The sequence below is a fragment of the Oryza sativa genome, chromosome 6 (assembly GCF_034140825.1).
Source record: "Oryza sativa Japonica Group chromosome 6, ASM3414082v1".
Classification (NCBI taxonomy): Eukaryota; Viridiplantae; Streptophyta; class Magnoliopsida; order Poales; family Poaceae; genus Oryza; species Oryza sativa.
The window spans coordinates 8397623-8423269 of NC_089040.1; the positions used below are offsets into that span (position 1 = coordinate 8397623).

General features: G+C 46.6%; 5 protein-coding genes across 5 annotated transcripts; 4 read left to right on the top strand and 1 right to left on the bottom strand.

Moving 5' to 3' along the window:
- Positions 1-2503: 2503 nt before the first annotated feature.
- Positions 2504-3767, bottom strand: LOC9266846 (ribonucleoside-diphosphate reductase small chain). The gene has a single exon (XM_015785804.3). The coding sequence runs from the start codon at positions 3697-3699 to the stop codon at positions 2680-2682; it is 1020 nt and encodes a 339-aa protein (XP_015641290.2). The 5' UTR covers positions 3700-3767; the 3' UTR covers positions 2504-2679.
- Positions 3768-8541: 4774 nt separating this feature from the next.
- On the top strand, positions 8542-10338 carry LOC4340682 (GDSL esterase/lipase At5g37690). Its single transcript, XM_015787058.3, has 5 exons — positions 8542-8848; positions 8937-9064; positions 9171-9297; positions 9389-9501; positions 9589-10338. The coding sequence occupies exons 1-5, from the start codon at positions 8596-8598 to the stop codon at positions 10138-10140; spliced, it is 1173 nt and encodes a 390-aa protein (XP_015642544.1). The 5' UTR covers positions 8542-8595; the 3' UTR covers positions 10141-10338.
- Positions 10339-10633: 295 nt separating this feature from the next.
- Positions 10634-11110, top strand: LOC107275513 (RING-H2 finger protein ATL39). Its single transcript, XM_015786778.1, has one exon. It carries the CDS (start codon positions 10634-10636, stop codon positions 11108-11110), a length of 477 nt encoding a protein of 158 aa, XP_015642264.1.
- Positions 11111-13222: 2112 nt separating this feature from the next.
- Positions 13223-17085, top strand: LOC107281252 (E3 ubiquitin-protein ligase EL5-like). The gene is made up of 2 exons (XM_015786779.1): positions 13223-13336; positions 16618-17085. Exons 1-2 carry the CDS (start codon positions 13223-13225, stop codon positions 17083-17085), a joined length of 582 nt encoding a protein of 193 aa, XP_015642265.1.
- A 5619-nt stretch (positions 17086-22704) lies between these two features.
- Positions 22705-23980, top strand: LOC4340683 (MYB-like transcription factor ODO1). Its single transcript, XM_015786619.3, has 3 exons — positions 22705-22984; positions 23081-23210; positions 23305-23980. Exons 1-3 carry the CDS (start codon positions 22852-22854, stop codon positions 23843-23845), a joined length of 804 nt encoding a protein of 267 aa, XP_015642105.1. The 5' UTR covers positions 22705-22851; the 3' UTR covers positions 23846-23980.
- Positions 23981-25647: the final 1667 nt, after the last annotated feature.

Below are 25647 nucleotides of genomic sequence, written 5' to 3' on the forward strand. Positions count from 1 at the left end.
CTAATATACTTAAATGCAACAAAATCTTAACATAAAGGGCAGATTTAACATGTAAACTAAGCACATAAGACAAATATAGTCAAATCAGGTAAGATTGGCTGAAACCCCAATGCTACCCTAATCGGCAACCAAAGGCAGGCTAGAGATTGAGATTCTAATCACGACTCATAAGATCAAACTCAACTGATGCAGCTATAAGTGTAAAAAGAAGAACAATATCTAGACAATCAAGCCGTTGGATGTTTCATAGAGTGGTAGATATCATATATAATCTAAGTCAACATCGATATTTAACCTAATCGGCTGCCTTCTAGTAATAGATGTTAGCTGAATAGAGGTTAGATAGCGATATTGGCAGAGATTATATAAGATATATGATAACTCGACGAATTACATAAACAAGATTAGAGTATCATAAATATGGAAGCACTAATCCCGAGAACGCAAGCCGCCATAACAAGTTTTACCTCTTGTTGAAAATCGAAACCGATGCAACTCAACCCGAAAGCAAGAACTCGTCGAAACAAAACAAAAGTAAAAAGGGTGGTGATGGGCCGAGATTGTATTGAATGTGTGTTAGTTTGATTACATGGGGCTCGGGTCTATTTATACCCGAGAATTACAAAATATTTCCATATCGGACACGACTCTTATCTCTGACATACCATAAGTCCTTGCGACAGACTTTTGCCTAAACATATCTCTAAGGAAATTATATAAAATATCGTAATTAATAGATACAATTGCCTTCTCAGGACTCTATCCATGCGTGGCAATCATCATGAAGCGTGTCAACCTAACCCGACAACATATGCCGTGTCATATTGTCGGATTCGGCTCAATCGGCTAACCCTGTCCGACTCGAACTCTGCCGATCTTAGTCGTAGCCGATTCGGACTTCAGCCGATCCTCGCTCTGTTTCCGAGACAATCTCTATCTCGAACTCCGTCTCGATTCCTCTTTCATATCTGATCCTTGGATTACCAAATTTGGTCGTTAACACATAGTCGCCGACTCCCTCCTCCACCACGCTGCCGGTCGCTGTGGCTCACGCCCTGTGTCGCTTGATCCGTTCTCGAGGAGGTGGTTGCTCCTGCCACCGCCCGTGCCCGGTGGTGCCGCCGCAGCTAGGTCGGTTGCGGTGGTGGGGCTCCCATGCAACAACGGCAAAGGCTGTGAGGAGCATCGCGATGTACTGCACCGCGAGGAACACGAGGGAGAGGGAGGCGGGCAGGCCGGCAGCGAGCGACGAAGGCGAGAAGGAGAAAACCAAAAGAGGAGAGGAGATAATGAGGATGATATGTGGGTCCCACGTGGGCCCCTTTTTTTTATTTTTCTAGTGCAATTGACTTGTGGGCCCATCGTTTTTTTTTTCCGGGATCAATTGCCACGTAAGCGTCACGTTAATACCACATGAGACGAAGACCTAGTTAAAGAGGCACACTAGCTAAAACCGAGAACAATACCGATAAGGGATCTAATTTGCACTGGTATTATAAGTTGGGAGATGCGCCATATCCGGTTTTAGTGTTCAAGATCTCCTGTGTACTTTTTCCGATAACTGGCTGGGGCACATGCATCTGGGCAAGATTCTGAATTGCTCACCGTTGCATTAGAAAATGTTCGCGAGAAGAGAAACGGTTTGGAGGGAAGAGGACTAGAGGAGCGTCAGTGGGCGCGCGCGCCGCCGCGCCCAAATCCCAGTTGGCGCGAAACCTAAAAGCCCTTCTTCACTTTTGCCCTGTTTTCCCGCGAGCCCTGCTTCCAGTTTTCCAATCTGGTTTGCGATAAGGACCGGACTAGTTAATGGAGCGGGTGTATGTACAGCTACTAGGTCATAAACAACTAAAGCGTGCGCCACTCTTCCCAAGCAGCTGCGAGTACGGAACACCGTCATGTAACAAGCCTGGAAAGCTGAATGGATGGATGCTGGACCTTTTGATTTCACCACTGATGTGGGCGCATTTCTGCCATACAAACATGAGGCCATTTTTCGTGCCATGATCACACGAAAGTGGTTGTTAATGTCACGCAAAATAGCATTACACATGACATTTTCCTTTCATAATACTCTCTCCATTCAGAAGTTATTATATTTTAGTACTGAGAGATAAATACCAAAGGTAGATTGATATTAGTACTACAGATTAACAAAAGATTGACAGATAGGTACAAAAACTGAAATCTCACCGTTACAATATTATCCAACTGAAAGTTACAGCTGCGATTCACATGTAGATTCTGTGTACTACTGGGCCAGGCGCCAAGGCCGGCAAATCTGGCGCGCCGCAACCAGCCGCCAGGAGATGGTCCCGCGCTCTCCTAAAACCCTAATCCGTCCCCAACCCCTTATCCTCCCAGGCATTTCACCGAACGCCTTGCCTGCACTCCCAGACTGGCACGGCGTCGTGTAGGCATTTGGTCGAACGCCCTGGCTGCGCGCACACATTAGCTTAGGCCTCAGCCATTTCGTCGAACACCCTGCGTGCAGGACACGGGCAGCTGATACTAAACAACTGGATTCATAATTCATTAGGATACATCACCAACAAGAACCAGCAACACACCAACTATAACATTAGGGAGCACCACGCGCATGTATTACTACTACTACTAGTAAGGGGGGGCAGAGAGCAAGTGACTGCGAGGGTTGGAGATGTACACGAGGAGATTGGCAAATCAGAAGTCTTCGTCGATGCTGAAGACGTGGTTGGCGGAGGCGCCGCCGTTGAGGCTCGACATGACGGACGCCTTCTGGTAGTCGCCGACGCGCTTCTCGAAGAAGTTGGTCTTGCCCTGCAGGGATATGAGCTCCATCCAGTCGAAGGGGTTAGCGACGTTGTACATCTTCTTGCAGCCGAGCGCCATGAGGAGGCGGTCGGCGACGAACTCGATGTACTGGCTCATGAGGTCGCCGTTCATGCCGACGAGCGCGACGGGGAGCGCGTCGCAGACGAACTCCCTCTCGATGTCGACGGCGTCGGCGACGATCTCGCGGACGCGCGCCTCGTCGAGCTTGCCGCGGAGGAGGTCGTAGAGGAGGCAGGCGAAGTCGCAGTGCAGGCCCTCGTCGCGGGAGATGAGCTCGTTGGAGAAGGTGAGGCCCGGCATGAGCCCCCGCTTCTTGAGCCAGAAGATGGCGCAGAAGGAGCCCGAGAAGAAGATCCCCTCGACGCAGGCGAAGGCGACGAGGCGCTCGGCGAAGCGCTCGCCGCCGTCGATCCAGCGCATGGCCCAGTCGGCCTTGCGGCGCACGGCCGGGACGGTGTCGATGGCGCGGAACAGCCGGTCCTTCTCGGCGCCGTCGCGGATGTAGGTCTCGAGCAGCAGCGAGTACATCTCAGAGTGGATGTTCTCGATGGCGATCTGGAATCCGTAGAAGGCGCGCGCCTCGGCGACCTGCACGTCGGACATGAACCTGGAGGCGAGGTTCTCGAGCACGATGCCGTCGGAGGCGGCGAAGAAGGCGAGCACGTGGGAGATGAAGTGGCGCTCGTCGGGGGACAGCGCGGCGTCCCAGTGGCGCGCGTCGGCGGAGAGGTCCACCTCCTCCGCCGTCCAGAACGACGCCACCGCCTTCTTGTAGAACTCCCAGATCTGCGGGTACCTGATCGGGAACATCGAGAATCGCTCGGACGACTCCGCCAGCAGCGGCTCCTCCAGGTCGCAGGCGGGCACCAGCGTCGGCGCGGCCGGCATCTTCGTCGCGGATCGGGGTGGTTTCTGGATGGGGATTTGGGGTTGTGGGGATTCGGCGGCGGCGGCGTGGGGAGCGGTGGGGAGGGGGAGAGGGGGCATTTATAATGCGGGGGTGGGGGGAATTTGAGGGGGGGGGGGGGGGTGGGGAGATTTTGAATTGGAATGGATTTTGGCGGTGGCTTGCGAGGGAAGGAGGAGCGGATAAGGGGAGGGAAGAGAGCGCGCCGTGCCGAGGAAGATTGGGGGGAAATTTTCGATTTTGCCCGGTGATTTGGGGGAGATGGCGCGGCAGACGGCAGACGGAAGACGGCGGCAGGGCATGTGGTTTGGGGAAATTTAACTATTTGCCACTTTGAGGTTTGGCAATTAACCAAATACCCTTCTTAGATTTGCACTTAAGAATTTGCCACTGGAGAGAGGAGGTTTTGTAATTTTTTGCCACTTTCTGCACTGTTCAGTGCCACATATACATACCAGCATGGACCAGGCACACGAAATGACTAATCTACCCTTGTTAGTAATGTCTGTAATATAAGCTGAGTTAGGAATAATATTTGGACAAATTGTTTTCGCGAATCAGTTGCATCGGTATGGATGCTGTTCACTTTTATGAGGTACTATATTAAAGACCGAGTACCTCCACATCAGTTAACAAATCAATATTTGAAGGAATAGATTCACTGAGATGGTTATAACAAACTTTCAAAACGATACTTAGATTGAGTTCTTTTGTTCACTTTCACAACTCATCTCTCTCGTTTTTCATGTGTACGTTTTTCAAGCTGCTAAACGGTATTCCAATTTGGCTGGTATTGTTGGGATGGTGCCACCTGGAGTGAGCTCGATTAAGGTGTACGATAGCATGGTTTGGAAATATTTCTCTCTTCACGTAAAACTGAGCAAAGAATTAGCGCATGACTAATTTAGTTTGAGTTTTAATAAATAAAGAATAGATTAATATATATTTTTAAAGTAACTTAATTTTATTTAAAAAGTTATTAAAGAAACATGCGAAAAAAATGAGGGAGTAGAACTCAGACCGGCGGAGGCCCTGGTTTCGGTTTTTTCCAGTCCAACCGCCGGTCCGGTCAGTCCTAATAACTGTGAGTAGAAGTTAGAAAAAAGACATCCGAATGCCGCCTCAAAAAGTTAATGAACTGACTGTAACATGAATGGTGCCATTGATGTTGTTGCCTTATAAATTTAAAAGGGTAAAATGGGAAGATTGGGCAGGTTGCTGGTTTCTCTTGGTATCTTTCCAGTGAATGAATTATGACTAAGATTCAATGCGGACAGGCTTAGCAACTGAGAAACTTACCACTAGCTAGAAGGGGTAGGTTGGTCATTTTTCACGTTGGTCCATGTTGGCATGCACATGTGGCACTCCACAGGGCAAAAAGTGGCAAAAAGTTACAAAAGCTTCTCTCTCTAATGGCAAATTCTTAAGTACAATCTTAAGAAGGGTATTTGGTTAATTGTCAAATGTAAAAGTGGCAAATAGTTAAATTCCCCTGTGGTTTGCGGTTGTGATTTTTGGGGTTGGGGGTAGCTGCCCTGGGGCGTTTTGGTAAATTGGGATGGTGGCGGTTACCAGTGGCTTTGTTTGCGTCGGATGGATTCGCTTCTGGTGCGGTTTGCCAATGACAGAAATGCCCACGTATCACAACGAACAAGAGAAAGGACACGTCTACGAGAGTACGACGGTCCATTTCGCAAGACTTCGCCGGCCGGATAACCTTGATGCCCCGAGTTTAGTCTGAACCGACACTCTTAACAAGCCATGCTGTAAGCATCAATTTCTACAAGTCTACTAGGCCCAAAACAACGATTAGGCCTGGCCAATATCACAAGCTCAATGGGCTATGTCTTGCAGTAACAAGGCTATGGCCGGAGCACCGATTCAAAGGATAAGTCCATTAAGCGACCCTGAGCTATGACCTGAGTTTGAGCTGCACCTCTCAAACAAGCAAAACAGGTATATTTTGAGAGCAATTTCAGATGACATGGTTCATCAACGCGGTGGGGACGACAGTCTGTGGCTTGGGAGGTCGGTGGGGGCTGAGCGGTTAGTCACCATTCTCTTGGGGTTTTTAACTATTTGCCACTCTTACGGAGTGCCTCTACTATTGAGATGCCACTCTTCCAAATTTTTTTACACAAACACCACATGAGAGAGATATTTTTCCTAACTAGAATGCCATGTCAACAAGGGGGACTTAAAATGACCTTTTTACCCCTAGTTCGAGAAATATGAGAGAATATATATATAACATATATAAGAAAATATTGTTTATTATATCTTAAAAAAGAGTTATCACGGGCAAATATACATTGAACAAGTTCACCACAATTTAATAATAGATTTAGCATAGTACATTATATCTAAAAAAGATTTATCACGGGCAATATACGTTGAATAAGTTCACCACAATTTAATAATAGATTCAACACAATATATTGTATCTAAAAAAGAGTTACCACACGCAGTATACGTTGAACAAGATCACCACAATTTCATAATAGATTCAACATAGTAAGTACGCACTATATTATATCTAAAAAGAGTTATCATGGATAAATATATGTTGAACAAGTTCACCCTATGTTGAATCTATTATTAAATTATGGTGAGCCTGTTCGACGTATATTTGCCCGCGATAACTCTTTTTGAGATATAATAAATAATATTTTCTTATATATGTTTGTATATAATTTCTCATATTTTTCATACTAGGGGTAAAAAGGTCATTTCAAGTCCCTCTTACTGATATGGCACTTTAGTTAGGAAAAATACCTCTCTCATGTGGTGTTTGTGTAAAAAATTTTGGAAGAGTGGTATTTCAATAGTGGCACTCCGTAAGGGTGGCAAATAGTTAAAAAAAAACCCCATTCTCTTGTCGAGTCGCGGGCATGCCAGTGCTTAAGTCACCAGTGGCACTCTATCCGAGCTAGCAGACACATCGTCAATCTGTCCTCTTCTCACCTTCGGGTGTGTTTAGATCCAAAGTTTGGATCCAAACTTCAGTCCTTTTCCATCACATCAACCTGTCATACACACACAACTTTTCAGTCACATCATCTCCTATTTCAACCAAAATCCAAACTTTGTGCTAAACTAAACACAGCCTTCGGTTCTAACTCTTCTGTCATTGCTGCTCGCTCGAGTTGATCTGATTTAAGGTCGGCTAGTCTTGTTTTCCATACCGTGGAACTAGGAGCTGCCACCGACACAGCCAATAGAGCTTGGCTCTGTTGGTGACCTGGTGGCACATAGGAGGCATAGGTTCGACAAATTCAAGATCGGTGGTAAAGGGAGCTCGGAGCAGCGACCAGTGGAGCCCTAAGTGGCCTAGGCATCATGAGAATTCAACGGATCAGAGAGATGATGGTGACCCGATTTGGCACCGACGCACCATGGATAGATCGAGCTTGAGTTGTGGTGACAGTCGATACGAGGAGAGAGGGCGAGCTTGAGCAATGAGCCTGTGTTGCTACCATGGCATCCTCAAGCCGCCATGTTTGCCATGGGCCGTCTTACACCACCATGCCTTTTCTCCGCGTCAGATCAGGGAGGAGTTCGACTCATCCCCGCACAACGCCCTTGGTGCCTAGATCGTCAAAGACCCTTTCTCGGTTCTCACCGGATTACACACGCCTTCGATAGGTAGGCAGTGAGCACGACGGAGAGGGAGGATATGGGAAGGCCAGCGACGGGGAGGCACGGAAAGATGGGAAGGAAGCGGCAGGGGGAAGATCTGCAGTGTTATGACCGGTGTCAGTGTCAGGCGACACCGATGAATTTTGGTAAAACATATAACGAAACTGTTATCCATATATTATAATACTATGATCTAAATATAATTAGCATACTATAACACTAATAAGCACGTTATGACACTAATGAATCAATTTTCTGAATCAGCCACTGGGAAGCGGTGTCATCGTCACCGCCGATGACCGGTTATATTTATCTTCATGATTGTCGCGCTGCAGTAGAAAGAGGGAGGGATTGAGAGAAAGAGGCAGGGTACTGACATATGGTGCCACTATACTTTATTTTTATTTGCTAACTGGTAGTATCGGCAAACTGGTTTTTTAAAACCATGTTTATTATTTTATTGCTAATATTCTCTCCGTTCAATAGTGTAAAGCGTTTTAGTCAAACTTATCTAATTTTAACTAAGTATACATAACCCTAGTGTTTTGTTAATTAAAATCCATCATTAACCGCGTCTTATTATTGTATTTATTTAGTATTATAGTATTAATCTTTTTTTAAAAAAATGGCCAATGTTTAAAAAGTTCGAATTAGGAAAAACCTAAAATACCTTCATATGGAGCGATGGGAGCAGTATTTAGCCTGGAGACATATGGTTACTTGCATAGTTGCATTGGAGTTTATACAATCCATTTTTACAGCCACCATCATTTTTTTTAAAAAAACTCAACAACGTTCACCTAGCGCCGTGCTCCTTCTCGAACGGAAAGAAAGCAAATCTTTGCATCCCAGGTTGCCAACATGCCATTTTCCTAACCAATTCTCGTTCTATGAACCAAGCGAAAGAAAATCCGTAAAAGAAAAACTCTAGCAGGGTGAACAGAGTGCACAAACAAATTCAACAACAACCACAGCTACCTCTGCTCACATGCCAATTGAATTCTCTCCCTGGTTTAAACTTCCAAGCCTTTTCCCACACGATTAGCTGTTGCAATTCATTCACTTCACCCTATCAAACAAACAAACCATTTTCTAAAAAAAAAAAAAAGAACACCCAAACTTGCAGGAAATGGCCATTTGTCCAAGACTATAAAACATGCGGCCACGGTCCATGCAACACAGGCCAAGAATCACCAGCACACACACTGTCACACACAAAGAAAGAAAAGGAGCTAGCAATGGCAGCACTCGCCGCCGTCGCCGTTCTCGTCGTCGCCATGGTTATCAGTGGCGGTGGCGGCGTCGCCGCGGCGGTGACATCCAAGAAGCCAGTGATCTACATCTTCGGCGACTCGATGTCCGACGTCGGGAACAACAACTACCTCATCCTCTCGCTCGCGAAGTCCGATTACCCCTGGTACGGCGTCGACTACGAGACCGGATTCCCCACCGGGCGGTTCACCAATGGCAGGACCATCGGGGACATCATGGGTAAGCAAGTGACAGACAGAAAAAGCTTTGGATTTCTCTCGGCACGAACGGCAAGATATGTGATGTTTCTGTGCGTGCGTGCGTGCAGCCGCCAAGTTTGGCGTCCCGCCGCCGCCGCCGTTCCTGTCGTTGTACATGACCGACGACGAGGTGCTCGGCGGCGTCAACTTCGCGTCCGGCGGCGCCGGCCTCCTCAACGAGACCGGCATTTACTTCGTAAGCCACGGGCGACGTGTTCCTCTTCTTTGCAGCAAAAGATTACCTCGACATTGCATGATTGCAGTTCGTGCCATGAATGTGGGTGGCCTTGCTGTTTTTGCAGGTTCAGTACCTGTCGTTCGACAACCAGATATCGTCGTTCGAGGAGATCAAGAACGCCATGATCGCCAAGATTGGCAAGAAGGCCGCAGAGGAGGTAGTCAATGGCGCCATCTTCCAAGTCGGCCTTGGTAATAGAATTTCTTCAGCTCAGCTCTGTCACTTACTAAAGGGGATTAATTAGTGATCAATCTGACACGGGGCGAACTTGATTAATTGCAGGGAGCAACGACTACATCAACAACTTCTTGCGGCCGTTCATGGCGGACGGCATCGTGTACACCCACGAAGAGTTCATCGGCCTCCTCATGGACACCATGGACAGGCAGCTCACAGTAAGAAATCGACACACATTGATCTTTGTTGGGACGAACACTTTGTTGTTGCTTTGGCCAAATGGAATTTGTTGTCGAATATCGCAGAGGCTGTACGATCTCGGGGCGCGCAACGTGTGGTTCAGCGGGCTCGCCCCGCTCGGCTGCATCCCGTCGCAGCGCGTCCTCTCCGACGACGGCGGGTGCCTGGACGACGTGAACGCGTACGCGGTGCAGTTCAACGCCGCCGCCAGGAACCTCCTCGAGCGGCTCAACGCGAAGCTCCCCGGCGCGAGCATGTCCCTCGCCGACTGCTACTCCGTCGTCATGGAGCTCATCGAGCACCCGCAGAAGTACGGGTTCAAGACGTCGCACACGTCGTGCTGCGACGTGGACACGACGGTGGGCGGGCTGTGCCTGCCGACGGCGCAGCTCTGCGACGACCGCACGGCGTTCGTGTTCTGGGACGCCTACCACACCTCCGACGCTGCCAACCAGGTCATCGCCGACCGCCTCTACGCCGACATGGTGAGCGCCGGCGCCGTACAGGGGAACGGGAACGCCACCACCGCCGCCGCCGCCTCCACCCCCGCGCCTCGCGTCGTCGTGGGCGGCGGCGCGTCGCCGTCGACCCACGCCGCGCCGCCTCCAAAGCCTTAGACGTGCAGACAACAGATCGATCGGCCGCCGTTGCGCCGGCACAACGCCGTCGCCTTTTCGTGTGATTCGAGCCCCAGTCATATCTGATCTCCATTGTCGGATGAGTTAAACAACAAGTGTTTGATGAAATGATGAGTAGTGTCGCGATTGTTCAACCAACGTTTTCCGAGTCAAAATCATGCATGAGATTTCCCGAAACTTACATCCTTAACTGCTCCAAGAATCCGATTCTCTTGGTCCGAATTTGATCGAAATTCGACCGGAATTTGATCGAAACATATCGAAAAATGTCACACCACTTGGTCCGAATCCAACACCCAATCGGAAAGGCGAACCCTGCTCGGCATCCTCGTCCTACTAAAAGTTCTGAACTATTAGTTCCAAATCCCATATATTCCAAGCAGAAGCAGACTACCGATCCTGCTATTTCAAGAGGCAGAAAAATCGACGTCCCGGCCGGACGGACAAGCGCAACACATCCAGGCCGGCCGCCATGGCGTTGAGTTTGGGGGAGGTGGCTATGCTCGTGGTTGACGTGGCGTTCGTCCTGTGCCTTATCGTGGCGATCATGTGCTGCTGCGAGGACGACCGCCGACGACCTCGGTCATCATCTCAACGGGACGCCCAAGTCGGAGGACGGGTGGTGATGCTGCGGGTGGTGGAGGCGCCCCCGGGCCAGCAGCGAGTGGCGCCGGCGGCAGCGAAGGCGGCGCTGCCCTACTTCCCGTACGCGCAGGCCCAGGGCAGGACGTCGTCGTCGGAGACGCAGACGCTGGTGTGCGCCGTCTGCCTGGAGGAGCTCAGGCACGGCGAGCTGTGCAGCGAGGTGCCGGCGTGCCGCCACATTTTCCACAGGGGGTGCGTCGGGTCGTGGATGAAGAAGAGCGATAGCTGCCCGCTGTGCAGGGTGAAGATCTCGTCGTGGATTGCAGGGCCGACCGAATCGCCGACGGCTGCTGACGCAGTGTAGATAGATGGAATAAGTTCACTTAGATAACTTGTGATTAGATCCGTTTTGTATCTTGAACCATAATATCGAAAATCTCGACTCTCAATTATTAAAACCGGTGTAATTTGACTTTTTTAATGGTTCCAGTGCAATTTGACTCTTTTGATGGTTCTAGAGGGTAGTTTCGTTGACATGGAGTACACGTGGTAGTGTTCACCTAGTATATGTGGTTTGACGTGGCGCTTAGGTAATATTAGAGATAAAAATATATAGCTGGAACCCATTTATCATACATAAAACTAAATTGTGGGCCCCGACATGTGGGACCCATATGCCATCCTCTCCGTCTTTCTTCTTCATCCCCCCTCTCTCCCCTTCGGACTTCTACAAGAAGCGGCGATGGGAGGGTGGGCGCTGCCGGGCTGAAGCGTTGGCGGCGGTGATGGATGGGGGCCAGAGTGGCGGCGGCGTACGGGCTGGAGCTGGCGTGAATGGAGGCGGCGGAGGAGGAGGCGGCGGCGGCAGAGGAGACGGCGGGCGCAAAGTGAACTTATTCCTATGCCTCTCGGCGGCGGCGGCATCCGGCGGTGGGGAGCGGCGGCGCAGGCCATGCAGACGCGGTCGGCGTGGCAGGGGAGGCGGGCGGTGACGCAGAGGAGGGCCGGTGCGTCACGCCTGCGTCTCTGCGTCTCGAGGGGCCCCAAATCAGCGACGCGTCGAAGAACACGCTGGAGCCCGGGCACGTCCACGGACTCCCGTCCGGGAGGGATTGGGATCACATGCAGTGGCTATACAGTCATAAGGACACCATTGGATTATAAATTAACGTCCTAGATCTTTCCTTGATACTGTTCACAAATGACCGTACAAAGTTCGTTCCTATAGCAGGCACTGTAGCAATTACTGTTTAAAACAATTGTAGCATTTGTTTCAGCCGTTGATTGCCTTGATCCAATGATGAAAAATGGTTCCAACTGCTAAACTTGCACTCTTCTATGACTGCACCGGATCTGGATTCGTCCGGGAGGTGCTTCTAGTCGCAGATGTGCAGCACTGTCGACAACAGCCACCACGCCACTGACATGTTCACCGTCTTATTCATAGTACTTGATTACTGGCTTGGGATATTAATGATATAGTATATCGATAGATGCTAGTACGAAGTAGTAGCAAATAACCTGGAATAGAAACATGGATCTTGGAGGAATTTTTTGGGTGGGTTTAGTTCCTGAAAAAAGTTGGAAGTTTGAAGAAAGTTGGGAGTTTGAAAAAAAAGTTAGAAGTTTATGTGTGTAGAAAATTTTTTGATGTGATATAATGTGATGGAAAGTTGGGAATAGGAGAGAAACTAAACACGGCCTTTATGTAGTGGCCAAGTTTGAAGTCTGTGATGAAGGAGACGGCCTGGTTCATGCTCCAGTATCTCCAAATTTCCAAATTTACAGCTAAGGTGGTATTTGGATCCCACTGTCACATCGGATGTTTGAACATCAATTTGAAGTATTAAAAATGTATTAATTACAAAACTAACTACGTAAATAAGAGCTAATTCACAAGACAATTTTTTTTAAGCATAATTAATCCATACTTAGTACATGTTTACTGTAGCATCATATAGGCTAATTATGTATTAATTAGGCTCAATATATTCGTCTCGCGAATTAGTTCAGGGTTATGACCGGCGGCGGCGACAGGCGCGGCGAGCAGCTTCGACGCTTAGACCGGAGATTCAACACCGGTAAGACCGGCGGCATCCTCTCGGTTAGATCGATCTCCATCGATTTCGAGGGTAACTTTTATTTCCGCTAAAAGTTTTCGGTTTTTTGGTATACCAACCATATCACCCCTCCTCTGGTTGGCTTAGTTCTTGTGATTCGATCCTACAAGTGGTATCAGAGCCTCGTTTTCTTCTTTGGATTTTTATCGATCTAAAGTTTTTGCCATGGCTACTCCCGCTAGGTTTTCAACTAAGCCTCATATTTTCGATGGAACTGATTTTCCTCATTGGTGTAGTAAGCAATGGGTTTTTGTCAATAGTCTGCGCTTAATGCTTCTAATTAGTGTCCAAACATCTTATGTGATACGGACTAAAAATTTTTAGTCCCATCTAATTAGTGTCCAAAGATGACACCGATGGGGAGCGTGAAGAAGAAGGCCACGGCCATGGCGCAGAGGAGCGCCCACCACGGCAATCGTACCTCATCCTTGAAGACGGTGCAGAGCACCAGCGCCTCCGCCATGGCCAACGTGAGCATGCCGTAGAACCACCAGTTGTCGTTTCCTTCGCCATCGCCGCTGCGAGCTTGACTTTGCCGCTAGAACCCTCAATTGCCTGCCGCCGCCCAAAGGGTAAGAGGAAGTGGAAAGAAAGAGAGAGAGGAGGGGGGGAGGGAGGAGTAAGAAGAAGAGAAGGAAAGAGAATGACATGTGGGCCCACATTTGTGTGAATGATAAATGAGTTCCACATATTTTGTTAATTCTAATGGGGGGCTCCTAGCGCGCGCGTACGCGCCAACAATTTAGCTGGCGCGCGCGTCAGCTGGGCCCCGCGCGCCCCTTTTTTTTTTCTTTTTTTTGTAATTTTTTTCCGATGTGTTTTTTTTTCTTCCTATTTTTTTTCTAATCTTTCGCATACCTCTTTACAAATATAGAATTGAAAATTTTTAACTTTGACTTGAAAGTTTTCAAATTTGACTTGAAAGTTTTCAAATTTTGAATTGAAAGTTTTTAAATTTGACTTGAAAGTTTTCAAATCTAGGTTGAAAGTGTTCAAATCTGGATTGAAAGTTTTCAAATTTTGAATTGAAAGTTTTCAAATATGGGTTGAAAGTTTTAAATTTGAATTGAAAGTTTTTCAAATTTGAGATGAAAAGTTGAAAGTTTTCAAAATTTGATTTCAAAAAATTCAAATTCCGAGTTGAAAGTTTTCAATTTCGTGTTGAAATTTTTTAAATCTGGATCGAAAGTTTTTAATTTGAGTTGAAAAGTTTTCAAATTTTAGATGAAAAGTTGAAAGTTTTCCAATTTTGACTTCAAAAAAATTCAAATTTTGACTTGAAAGTTTTATGATCTGCATTAAAAGTTTAAAATTTCATGTAATTTCAAATTCCCAATAAAAAAGAAAAGGTTAATTAATACGGTTATTATAGGAAGTACGATTTTTGCTCCAATACCGGCGTCAGCATGTGCCTCCCAACGTTTTTTTTTGCATGGAAAAGTAGGACTCCTTTTTCGCTGGTGGGCTGGCCGGAATCACACGCGACTGATGGGCCGGAAACGCGCGCGAGATCTGCGCTAATTAGCATTCTCGATTCTAATGTCATGTAAGCGTCACGTTAACGTCACACGGAATGAAAACCGGGTCAATACCATCACGTGGATGTCACGTCAGCAAAACCACCGTTCAAAACCGACGAGAAAGTCAAATTATACTGATTTTAATAGTTGGAGGGTTGAGATATCCTGTATTGCGGTTCAGTGATACGAATTAGTGTCAAACTGAACTTATTCCTAGATAGATACAGAGATAGCCCGCGAGCTAGTCATGGGCTTGGGCCTCTGCAAGACCGTAAATGATGGGCCGGCTAGGAGCTTTCTGTCCTGGGAATTCTGTTCTCCTTTTTAGTTATTTAACGCTATTTTTTTTAATAATGGAATAGAATACTATCCCGACCTTTGCTCGACGAATTACAGTAAATTATTACACCAATTTACTCAAAGCGAGCGCAGTTGAAAGAAAAATAAAACACTCCCAAACATGAAGCAAACACAAACTAATAAACATCAACGCAAGAGAAAAAATACACAAATATGGGATCTTATTTGTGAACCTCTATCTGAAGTTGACAAAAAGCTGTACGATCGTTGCCTCAAGATTATGACACGCAGACTTTAAAAGCTTGCTGTCTTCATCACACTAATATGCTAAGGACCGGAATCAATATATTGTCTTGAAAAATATATGTATATAAGATATAGATGGTGATTTGTGAAAAACCATATCAGTTCTGCGAATAGTTCAAAGCACTGAAAATCGAATTCATCTTGAAAATTTGTCTGTTTCATTTTTAATATGCTGTCGTGCTTTTTAATGTTTGTTTCCGACCTGCAAAGCTTTTACAGTTTATTCCCAAAACTGCCTACCTTTCACTGCTTTAGAGGGTTTCATGTATACTTTTGCATATGTATTCTTACCAAAATCCTATATTTTTTTTCCAATACTAGATTTTACCCCGTTTGTAAATTTCAAGGGATGATTCAAACCTAGATGGCTAGCAGCCTAGCACACCTCCGGTGCTTCTAGCCAGTAGATCCCAGCCCCAGGAGCCATGAGTCTCCTCTCTGTTTTGTACAGAGGAATTTGTTCATATGTGAAAATTAAGATCGTCGTAAAACGATATGTGTAGGAATTTGCGCATATATATGAATGATTTTTTTCAAAGTACTTTCTTCAGTTCTTGCTTGCATGACGTTAAGTTGCGATACCTCTAAAACACCCCATTGCACGCTTGGTGTGACCGTGTGAGTTTCACTCATGGTGCCTATAATTCATGACCGAAGAGTCGATTAGAGAACCAATTTTTACTTAAAAAGTAATATTTCATCCGTTTCAAAATATATGACGATATTGATTTTTAATATGACGTTTGATCATTTATTTTACTCGGAAATTTAGTCTAAAAATACAAAAATATTAGTCATATGTAAAGTAATTTCAATGATAAAACAAGTCATGACAAAAATAAATGACATGTTTTTACTTAATTTTCTAATAAGATAAATGGGATGTCATGCCTTGAGTTCACAATGTCATATACTACCTCCGTTTTTTAATAAATGACGCTGTTGACTTTTTCACACATGTTTGACCATTTATCTTATTCAAAAATTTTATGTAAATGTATAAGATATAAATCACACTTAAAGTACTATTAGTGATAAAACAACTTATAACAAAATAAATTATAATTACGTAATTTTTTTTAATGAGACGAATAGTCAAACATGTGAGAAAAAAGTAAACGGCGTCATCTATTAAAAACGGAGGGAGTATTTAAAAAAGCGAGATAGTATAATAAGATATTTATAGACTATTATTTTTACAAACTTATTTTAATAATATATATATTTTTTAAAAAATAACTGAATCTTGTTTAAATGCCTATGAGCCGAGAAAGATATATTTGGGCCTTTTCCTAGGCCCAGTGCCGCCTAGATTTGGGCAGTTTCTGAATCGAAAACAAGCATCGGCCAGCCGGACGGTACAAGGATCACCTAATTATTTACCTCCCAAGCAAGAAATCGAACAGATCGATCGATCGATTTGATTCCCGTATATGATCGATCACCTGGACGAACACAAGCGCTAGTACAATTCGCTGGCGCGCGCGCGCGCACATTGGCGTGCGACGATGCCGGATCCCTTTGCGTTCTTTCTCATGTGCGAAGCGCTCATCGCGATCGTAGTCGTGATCGGAGCCTGCAACTCCTGTCGCTACGAACGCGAACGCGACGCGGAGCGGCAGTAGGCGGCGGCTGGCGCCGGCGGCGAGGACGCCGGGAGACCTCAGGCTCAGGTTCAGGTGGCGGCGGTGGAGGTGCGGTCGTACTTCCCGTTCCCGTACGCCGCCGGCCCGTTCCGGCCCTCCGCGGGCGGCGGCGGCGGCGGCGTGAGCTTAGGGACTCATCAGGCTGATCAGCCGCCGGCGCCGGAGGTGGTGGCGGCGCAGCAGCAGCTGCCGCACTTCCCGTACGCGCCGCGGGGCGGTGGCAGCGCCAGCGCGTCGTTGTCGGTGGAGTGCGCGATCTGCCTGGAGCGGCTCCGGCGCGGCGAGCTGTGCAGCGAGTTGCCGGAGTGCCGCCACGTGTTCCACCGGGACTGCGTCGCGCTGTGGATCAAGAGCAAGAGCACGTGCCCGCTGTGCAGGGCGCGGATCTCGCCGTGGTTCTCGGGATCGATCGGAGCGCCGCCGCCGCCGCTCGCTGACATGGTGTAGATTGATGATCACCCGCATGCTAGTCGTGTCGTGATCGTTAAGTTCAGAGATTCAGTTGGGTGGGCCTGGATGAAGGATCTGGGCCTCTGCAAGACGGTGGGCTAGGAAGTTGTAGGAACTTGTGGCCTGGGAATTTTGTTATTTCTTTTTCTATTTTTTTTCTACAATGTGAAGACTGGATTTTGACACTAAGGCCTTGTTTAGTTTCTAAAAAAATTTACCCAAAAACATCATATCGAATCTTTGGACACATGCTTGGACATTAAATATAGATAAAAAATAAAACTAATTACACAGTTTGCATGAAAATCGCGAGACGAATCTTTTAAGTCTAATTAGTCCATCATTAGCCATAAATGCTACCGTAACCCACATGTGCTAATGACGGATTAAATAGGCTTAATAAATTCGTCTCGCGGTTTCCAGGCGAGTTATGAAATTAATTTTTTCATTCGTATCCGAAAACCCCTTCCGACATCCGATCAAACGTCTGATGTGACACCCAAATTTTTTTTTTCACGAACTAAACACACCCTAACACCAAATAGTTCAAGAAAGCGGAGACTATGGTTAACATAATTCAATTTGAGTTTTGATTACATTGTTCTGTTTTGAAAACGTAAGTTTGAATGTCCACTAAGCTGACATCATGTTGTTCTTTCTATGCTTCCATGTACCAAGTTCTCTCTTTGTGCTGTGTATTACACTATTACTGTGCGCGCATCTGGTTTGATCATGACTCAGCTTTGATGCACACATCCTCAGTGCTATCTGCTGTATCGTCGTCCCGAATAAACTCTGATTTCATCGTGTGCTAGCTTGACGCTACATTTGCATTCGGTTCAAGAGGCCCCTTGTAACACGCGTGTGTGCAGGTTACAGCGGGAAGAAGAAAAAGGCATCTGTCTGAAACTCGCTATTGCGCACTTGGTGTGAGTGCCGGCCTATGTGCCTCTCTGAATTCTGAAATCAGAGAGCCATGAGTCAGTTCTTCCATATCGCTGCCCCTTCGGCCCTTATCCTTTCTCTATGATTGATAAGTCACTGCTATAATTTAAATTTTAAAACTAAATTTTAAAATTGATTTTGATGTTTTTAAGGTAGTTTCTTTTTTATATTGACTTTAGTCGTTAACAACACACACATATATATAAGTTTTACTGCTAATTTTTTTATAACGGCTTCTAATCATCCGCTAGCAACCTATGGGAACCTTCTATTGGACATAAATGCCACATTTGTGCCCAATATCAACTAATTAAGTAGACCATATATAGTATAAAAACTTGAAGAAACATAAACAGTATCCTCAACTCAAACATTGTACTAGTATGCATGATTGAGAATTTGATATGAATCAATCACCTACGCTCATTCACGTGTGAACATCATGCAAGGTATTCTTTTTCTAAAAGAAAAACTACAGACCAATAATTCACATATGTAAACATATCTAAGCTTGTACTAAATATTTTATTATCTACTAAACTTGTTGCATACACTTCTACTACTCCCTCCGTTTCACAATGCTACTTACGAGTATTTGGCTACTTGCCATCCCCCTCTCTCTCTCCTTTTCTTTCGCAAACTCCAAACATCTCTCTGAGAGTATCTTCCATACAGCACGCTAATCAGCTCCAGGTTCACCATTTGTTAGAACAAAATGTCCATGTCGTTTTCGCCCTTTACCAACATTCGGTCTGGAACATTCCCAGATCAATGGGTGCCAGCTCTCCGTGTCGCTAGCTGTCCCCTGTCCGGTGTTGAGCTGCAAAAGCCCCCGGCGACCAATCGCCCGCGGGAGCTTGCGCGGCCGCGGGTCAACACGTCGCGCGGGCGCGCCGGCCGTGCAGAGACCCAGGAGGAGACCGTGCCGCGCGGAACCGTCCAGAAGCGCACGCGCACGCGCAGAGGAGCCAGCCACAAGTCGCGGTCGCACGAACGGGACGCCGGATCGCGCGGATCTTACGGCGTGTTACGGCATTGTGTCGTGGGGGATAGCTGGCTCGTTGGCGTACATGGGATGGGATGCTCGACGTGTCATGGCTGAGAGCTCGTCGGCTCAGTGTGCGGCGTCCTGGACCTACGTGGCTGATTGCGTGTGCTCCCAGCCCAGCAATGCGTGAAGATATTTTCACTGCCTATATACTTTACCAGTGCAAATATAACACTAGGAGGTCTCAAGCCATTTGATTTGCAACAGATGGATAATTGAAACAGTAAAATTGCCAGCCAAGAAACAATGGCTTACACCATACTAGTCATTAGTAAATCTCTAAAACATCTGGCAGAAGCAGATCGAGAGGGGCGTAGAGATACATCCAGAGGATCTTAATCCACATGCATCAGACTCATTTTACTCTCTGCCTATGTATTTTCCTCATGAAGCCAGAGGATCTATTTTCTATCGTGCAGTCCGTGCTCACCTTCTTCGTTATCCTGTTCGGTCAATGTGTCCCATTAATAAAGTTCTTGTCTTACATGCTCTATTAAGTTCATCTTTAACTGAATTTTTATGGTCTTACTATGCTCATTTCATACTATAGACTATATTCTGTAGTGATCATGCTTTGTTAAACCGTTTGTACCATTTGAGTTTCAAGACGTTCTCTCAGCTGCTCAAAACTACCTTCTTGTTGTTGAGTTGTGATCCAAATTCATTTGCACTTCATCTTTTTTAGGGTTCCACCGTATATATACCTCTTATAAGCCGCCGTGCGGCGTTGTAACCTCACCCTCGATATAGTGAAGATATTTTGCTGGCTGGTGCCCGTGGTTTTTTCTCTCCTACTTTGGGAGGGTTTTCCACGTTAAATCTCGTATCTTCTGTGATTGATCTATTGTTCTTTATTGTTTGTTTGCCTATCATTTCCTAACACTTGTCCTATCGTAAGAAACGAAGAAAAGTGACATCTTCTGCTGACTGGTATTTGGTAGAGAAACAACTCGCAAATTCGACAAATTCTAGACCGTTTGATCGCTTTAAGACTCATACACTATATTTCTAACCCTAACTCTTCCTTCCTCCTCTAGTCATTCTGAGCATTGCCGTCGCACGTGAGTACACAATGCCTCTGCCTCCACCCCACGCGGCGCCACCCGGCCTCATTGGCTGGCCTCCTCCTCGCCCCCCCCAAAAGCAGTGGCGCGAGTGCCCCCACACTATCATCTTCCCCGTCTTCAATGGCTCCCTGTCACCGGATCCACCACCACCGTCACCAGCCACCGCCTCCTAACCATAAGTTTCGATTTGTCCCTGCCACCAACGCCGGCCTATTGCTCTTCTTCATCGCTGTGGCTTCGGTGCTGCCTGCCGGTGTCCACACTACTCATCGTCGGGCCATCGTTTCCCATGTCCACCGCTCTAAGCCCATCAAACTCCCCCTCTTCCCCTCCAGCCACCACCCTCCCACTTCTACCCTAACCCAGGATTCTAAAGCCTAGCTCCACTGTCTTCGTCAGGGTTATCGGAGTTAGAGAAGAATATGTCGTCGGAGCTGGGGTTAGAGCACGAATCGCGAAGTAAATCTAAAGATTAGTAATTTGCATGATTTTGATAAAAAAATTCTATCTATCGACAACCATTTAAGCCATCCTGAATTTTTTCCCCTACAGGTCTTTTTGATGTACTTTGTGAGCACCATGGGATGGGTAGTTGAAAGTGATATTTCATTTTTAACCTTCCAAGTTTTTATTATTTATTGATATCTTCTTCGGTTCTTCACCAATACCCAGGGCAACGAGGTTCATGCAGCTGCTCTTCCCGAGAAAACATCGTTGACATCCTCGTTTCCCCGCGAACCCAAACAGGGAGCCTTTGTAATCAGTGGAGTGACCGCACATTTGACCTTGCCGTTTGTAACCACGGCAACGACCAACGACTTGCTGGCGCAGAGTGTGATGCTAGGGTTGGATTTATTTTGCTCTTTGAGAGCACATTTGATTTTTTTTTTACGACGGATTGGGAGCCAATAACCTCAAGCACACAGGATAGAAAAACAAAACCATAGTATGCGTAAAACATAGGTCTATTGGGGCTGAATTGATCGTTAGTGAGGTAAACTTTAAATTGAGTGAATTTCAGTTTGGACCATCTCATCTCACGTACTACCTCCGTTTTAAAACAAGTGCAGCCTTAACATCCGTATCCAATGTTTAACCGTCCGTCTTATTCAAAAAATTTATAAAAAATTAAAAAAAATCACATATAAAGTGTTATTCATGTTTTATCATCTAATAACAAGCAAAATATTAATCGTAGAAAATTTTCAAAAAAGACAAACGATCAAACATTGAATATGAACATGCACGTAAGACAAGCAAAACTATTAGCACGTGATTAATTGAATATTAATAATTACAGATTTGAAAAATTGTTTTTAAAAGAAACACACGTTTAGTAATTTGAAAAACGAGAAAGTAGCAAATGCTAAATGTGGAAACGAACGGAGCCTTAAACCTCCTTGACCTTACATTAAACGATAGATATTGTTGGGTTTAGTCTCACATCGGTAATTGATGATGGGGGAGCACGACTTAAAAGGTAACTCCAAGTCCAATTGTAACCATATAGGACTAGTATATTTGACATCTATTCTAACATATATGAAAGGAGTAACTTTCACATCAATATACTCAATATACAGTGAGTGCACCTGTTGAGATTCAAATGCAAGCCATCCGACATAGGAGAGTTCCTATGGCGCAGTTCTCTCTTTAGGCTTTAGGGTTACTTTGGAACGCATGAATTCCAAAACATATGATAAAAAGGTAGGATTCGAGTGCCTTGTCACTCCAAATCCTATGGTTAAAAAGCATAGAGAAAAGCTATAGCAATTATCGTTTGGACGGAGCATAGAAAAAACATATGAATTCATAAGAGAGAAATTGACACAATTTTTTTGCCAGGAGGTTGAACAAAAAAAAATCCAAAATCCCTATGTTTGAGGCATGAGGCATCCAAGGAATTTCAAATGGATTTGGTGAAGTCGTTCATTTTGTTTCAATTGACCATATAAGACTTTTTCTCACACAATCCAATCCTATAAAATTCCTTCGTTCAAGGAGCCTTTAGCCCATATTTACTTTCTATTATTCTAGATCTTTTACTAAACAGACGTGCAATTAAGGGTCGAAGGATACTCGCTTTACTTGTGTTAAACACGAAGACACATGGGCCCGCTTGACAGCCCTAGCAGAGAGAATCTCAAGTGCAGACTACAGAGATCCCACAAGACCAGAACCAAAGATGAAAAATGAGAAAGAAACCAAGAAAAAAAAAAGAAAAGGGCACTGAGCAATTGAGCATCCACCCGTTAAATCACCAAGAAACTCCAAATGTACAAAGCACCCATGATCCAGCCAGTCCAGTGGCGCGTCACCGCCTCACCGGAGCCCAAGCCTGAGCCCGGCCACTGTTTCCGTCGGCATGGCGCGCTCAGAGACGGCCTCACACGTACGACTCGCCTCGCCCTCCCTTCCCGCCACGTGCCCGTCTCACTCCCCCACACCTCTCTCTCTCTTCCGCTGCTCCTCCTCTCACCTGACGACCTGACCCTTCTTCTTCCTCTCTGATGATCCCTCTCTATAAAATGCAACTCCGGTGCACCCGCCGATCTTACCTGGAACAGAGACAGGCAGGGCCGTCACGCCGAAGAACAGAGTGAACGAACACCATTGCCGTCTTGCTGCTGGTTGTTGCAGGTTGCAGCAGCCAGAAAGGCGAGAAGAAGCTAGGTAGGAGGTTTTTGTGTGTGTGTGTGTGTGATGGGGAGGCAGCCGTGCTGCGACAAGGTGGGGCTGAAGAAGGGGCCGTGGACGGCGGAGGAGGACCAGAAGCTCGTCGCCTTCCTCCTCACCCACGGCCACTGCTGCTGGCGCGTCGTCCCCAAGCTCGCAGGTCAGGAAAGAAAGCTCGCTCGCTCGCTCGCTCGCCATTGATGCCCCCCATACGCGAATTGCATGTTGACGGTGTCGTTCATGGGCGCATCTGCAGGGTTGCTGAGGTGCGGGAAGAGCTGCAGGCTGAGGTGGACCAACTACCTGAGGCCCGACCTCAAGAGGGGCCTCCTCTCCGACGACGAGGAGCGGCTCGTCATCGACCTGCACGCGCAGCTCGGCAACAGGTGTGTTTGTGTGTGTGAGATCACGTTCATGGCGGATTTCTTTTCGATTTTTGGTTCGTTCTCGGTGACTGATTGGCGTCGCCGGTGGGCGCAGGTGGTCCAAGATCGCGGCGCGGCTCCCCGGGAGGACGGACAACGAGATCAAGAACCACTGGAACACACACATCAAGAAGAAGCTCCGCAAGATGGGCATCGACCCCGTCACCCACCAGCCGCTGGAGCCGCCTCGTCCTCCGCCGCGCGAGCAGGATGCCACGCCGCCGCCGCCGCCGCCGCCGCCTCAGGAGATCGAGGAGAGCGAGGAGGAGGAGCAGGAGCCTTCGCCGTTGATCGAGCCGCACGAGATCACCGCGCCACCGCCGGCGGCCGCGGCCGAGGCCGCCACGAGCAACTGCTCTGTTTCCCCTGCTTCGGTGCTCTCCCCGTCCTGCTCCTCGTCGGCGTCGGCTGCCTCGGCGGTGGACGTGGCGGAGTGGCCGGAGCCCATGTACATGTTCGGCATGGATGGCATCATGGACGTCGGCTGGAACGGCCTCATCTCCGGCGCCGGCGTGGACGTCGACGTCGACGTCGACCCGTTCGACCATTACTACCACGACGCCAGCTTCGACGATCAAGACGTCTGGATCATCTGACGCGATCCACATAGATCAACTCTCATCTTCTTCTTCTCTCGCGGATTCCTAACTAGCGTAGTAGCTTAGCTTCCCATGTGTTTTTTTTCCCAATCTTTTCTTGGTTAGAATGCATACATGGTCATGGTTGATGCACCGAATGTTTGACAAAAAATTGAGAAAAAAAAAATCAGGTGAGACGAATACAGCTGCATGCGAAGCGCGATGCGTTCTGTTGCGTCTAGCTCGGCGGACGCAGCGGTCAGCAGTGGCGCCGCAGGCGCGTGTGGCGTGCGCGTGGCGCGCCGCGCGTGTCGGTTTCCGGGGGAGGAGGGGGGGGGGGGGGGGGTTCGCGTGCGGCGGTGCAGGGCGAGACTTTGGCCCTGGGTTTGGGCTTGACGCGGGCGCGGGCGCGCGCGCGTGGGCGTGGCGACGGCGTGTCGCCGCTTGCCTGACTTGACCGTATTCTAGTTGGCGAGCATGTCGTCATGCCATGCCATGCCAAGAGCGTGGTTCTGTTCCTGTTACATTTGACTTAACCGTCTTTTTTTTAACCGTTTCCTGTTTTACTGTGAGAAGCTGATTATAACTCACAAGTGCTGATACATGTGAGGTGGATTTTTATCCTTCAGGAGTTATCCGCTCGTTTTATATATTTTGATCCAAAACTAAAAAAAAAGATAGATTAATACGTGATATATCACTTCACAAACATACAAATTCAAATTTAACTTATACGCGTACACACTATTTATTTTTGTTTCTACTTATGTAGGTTGAATTTGAAATTGCATATTTGTGAAATGACATATCTCATATTGATTTATCATATTAGTCATTCTTTTTTAAAAAATAATGATTATTTAAGTGATATACAAAATAAAAAGGTGATATCTCCTTCAGTGGTGAAAAATGTACATCACAGTCATGTGGATATGTCCTAACAGAATCTAACTTAATGTAGAGTAGATAGAATCTAGCTTCATGTAGCGTGGGCACATATTTTGTTTACTACTAAATGCACTCAAACTGTGCATATGTTACCTCTCCCAGGATTCAATCTCGAGGGAACAACCAGCATTCACACTAAGCATAGAACTCGAATATAAGTTATACTCGATTAGTTGTTTCAAACAAGTTCTAAACGGATTTATTTTCTAAATATTATCCAAAAGTTAAAAAGATCCTCACCTAAACTGCCAAATCCCATAGCACAAGCAAGATGTGCCCTGGGCACAACACCTAAATTGTCAGTCGAGCTATGCCCATTTTCCTACCCAGAAAAATGTATTTGACCTTAAAAAATGGATTTGTTTTTTTAATCCCTCTTGAAGGATTGACTATGTACACGCATTATTCATTTCCAGACTTAGATCGTGTTCCATCACAAAGAACTCTCAACAATTGCTCTCGTGGTGAAAATTAAGAAGGAGGCCAAGACTTGACCCTTGCTGGAGCTAAAAACCTAACACAAATTTTGCTTTAATTTTTATTTTCCTTTTTCTCATGTAAAGTTCCCTTTGCATCATTTTACTTATACTCTATTTAATCAAATTGGTGCACTCTAAATGCTAATTTGTTAAAAAAAAGAATTGCAGACTCAGATCGAGGTCAAAGAGTCATTTCTCGAATCACCTCTGAATTTGATGAACTTGCAGATCAAAGAGTCAGTTCTAAGGCCCGGTTTATCCTGTGTGCATGCCGTCATCCTCGCGTCATGCTGATGTCATCGGTGATCCATCCGGGTCACACGGGGGGCCCTCGCGAACCCCACTGCACCTCGATCTTTTTCACTGGTCCACGGGCTCTCCTCATCATACCAA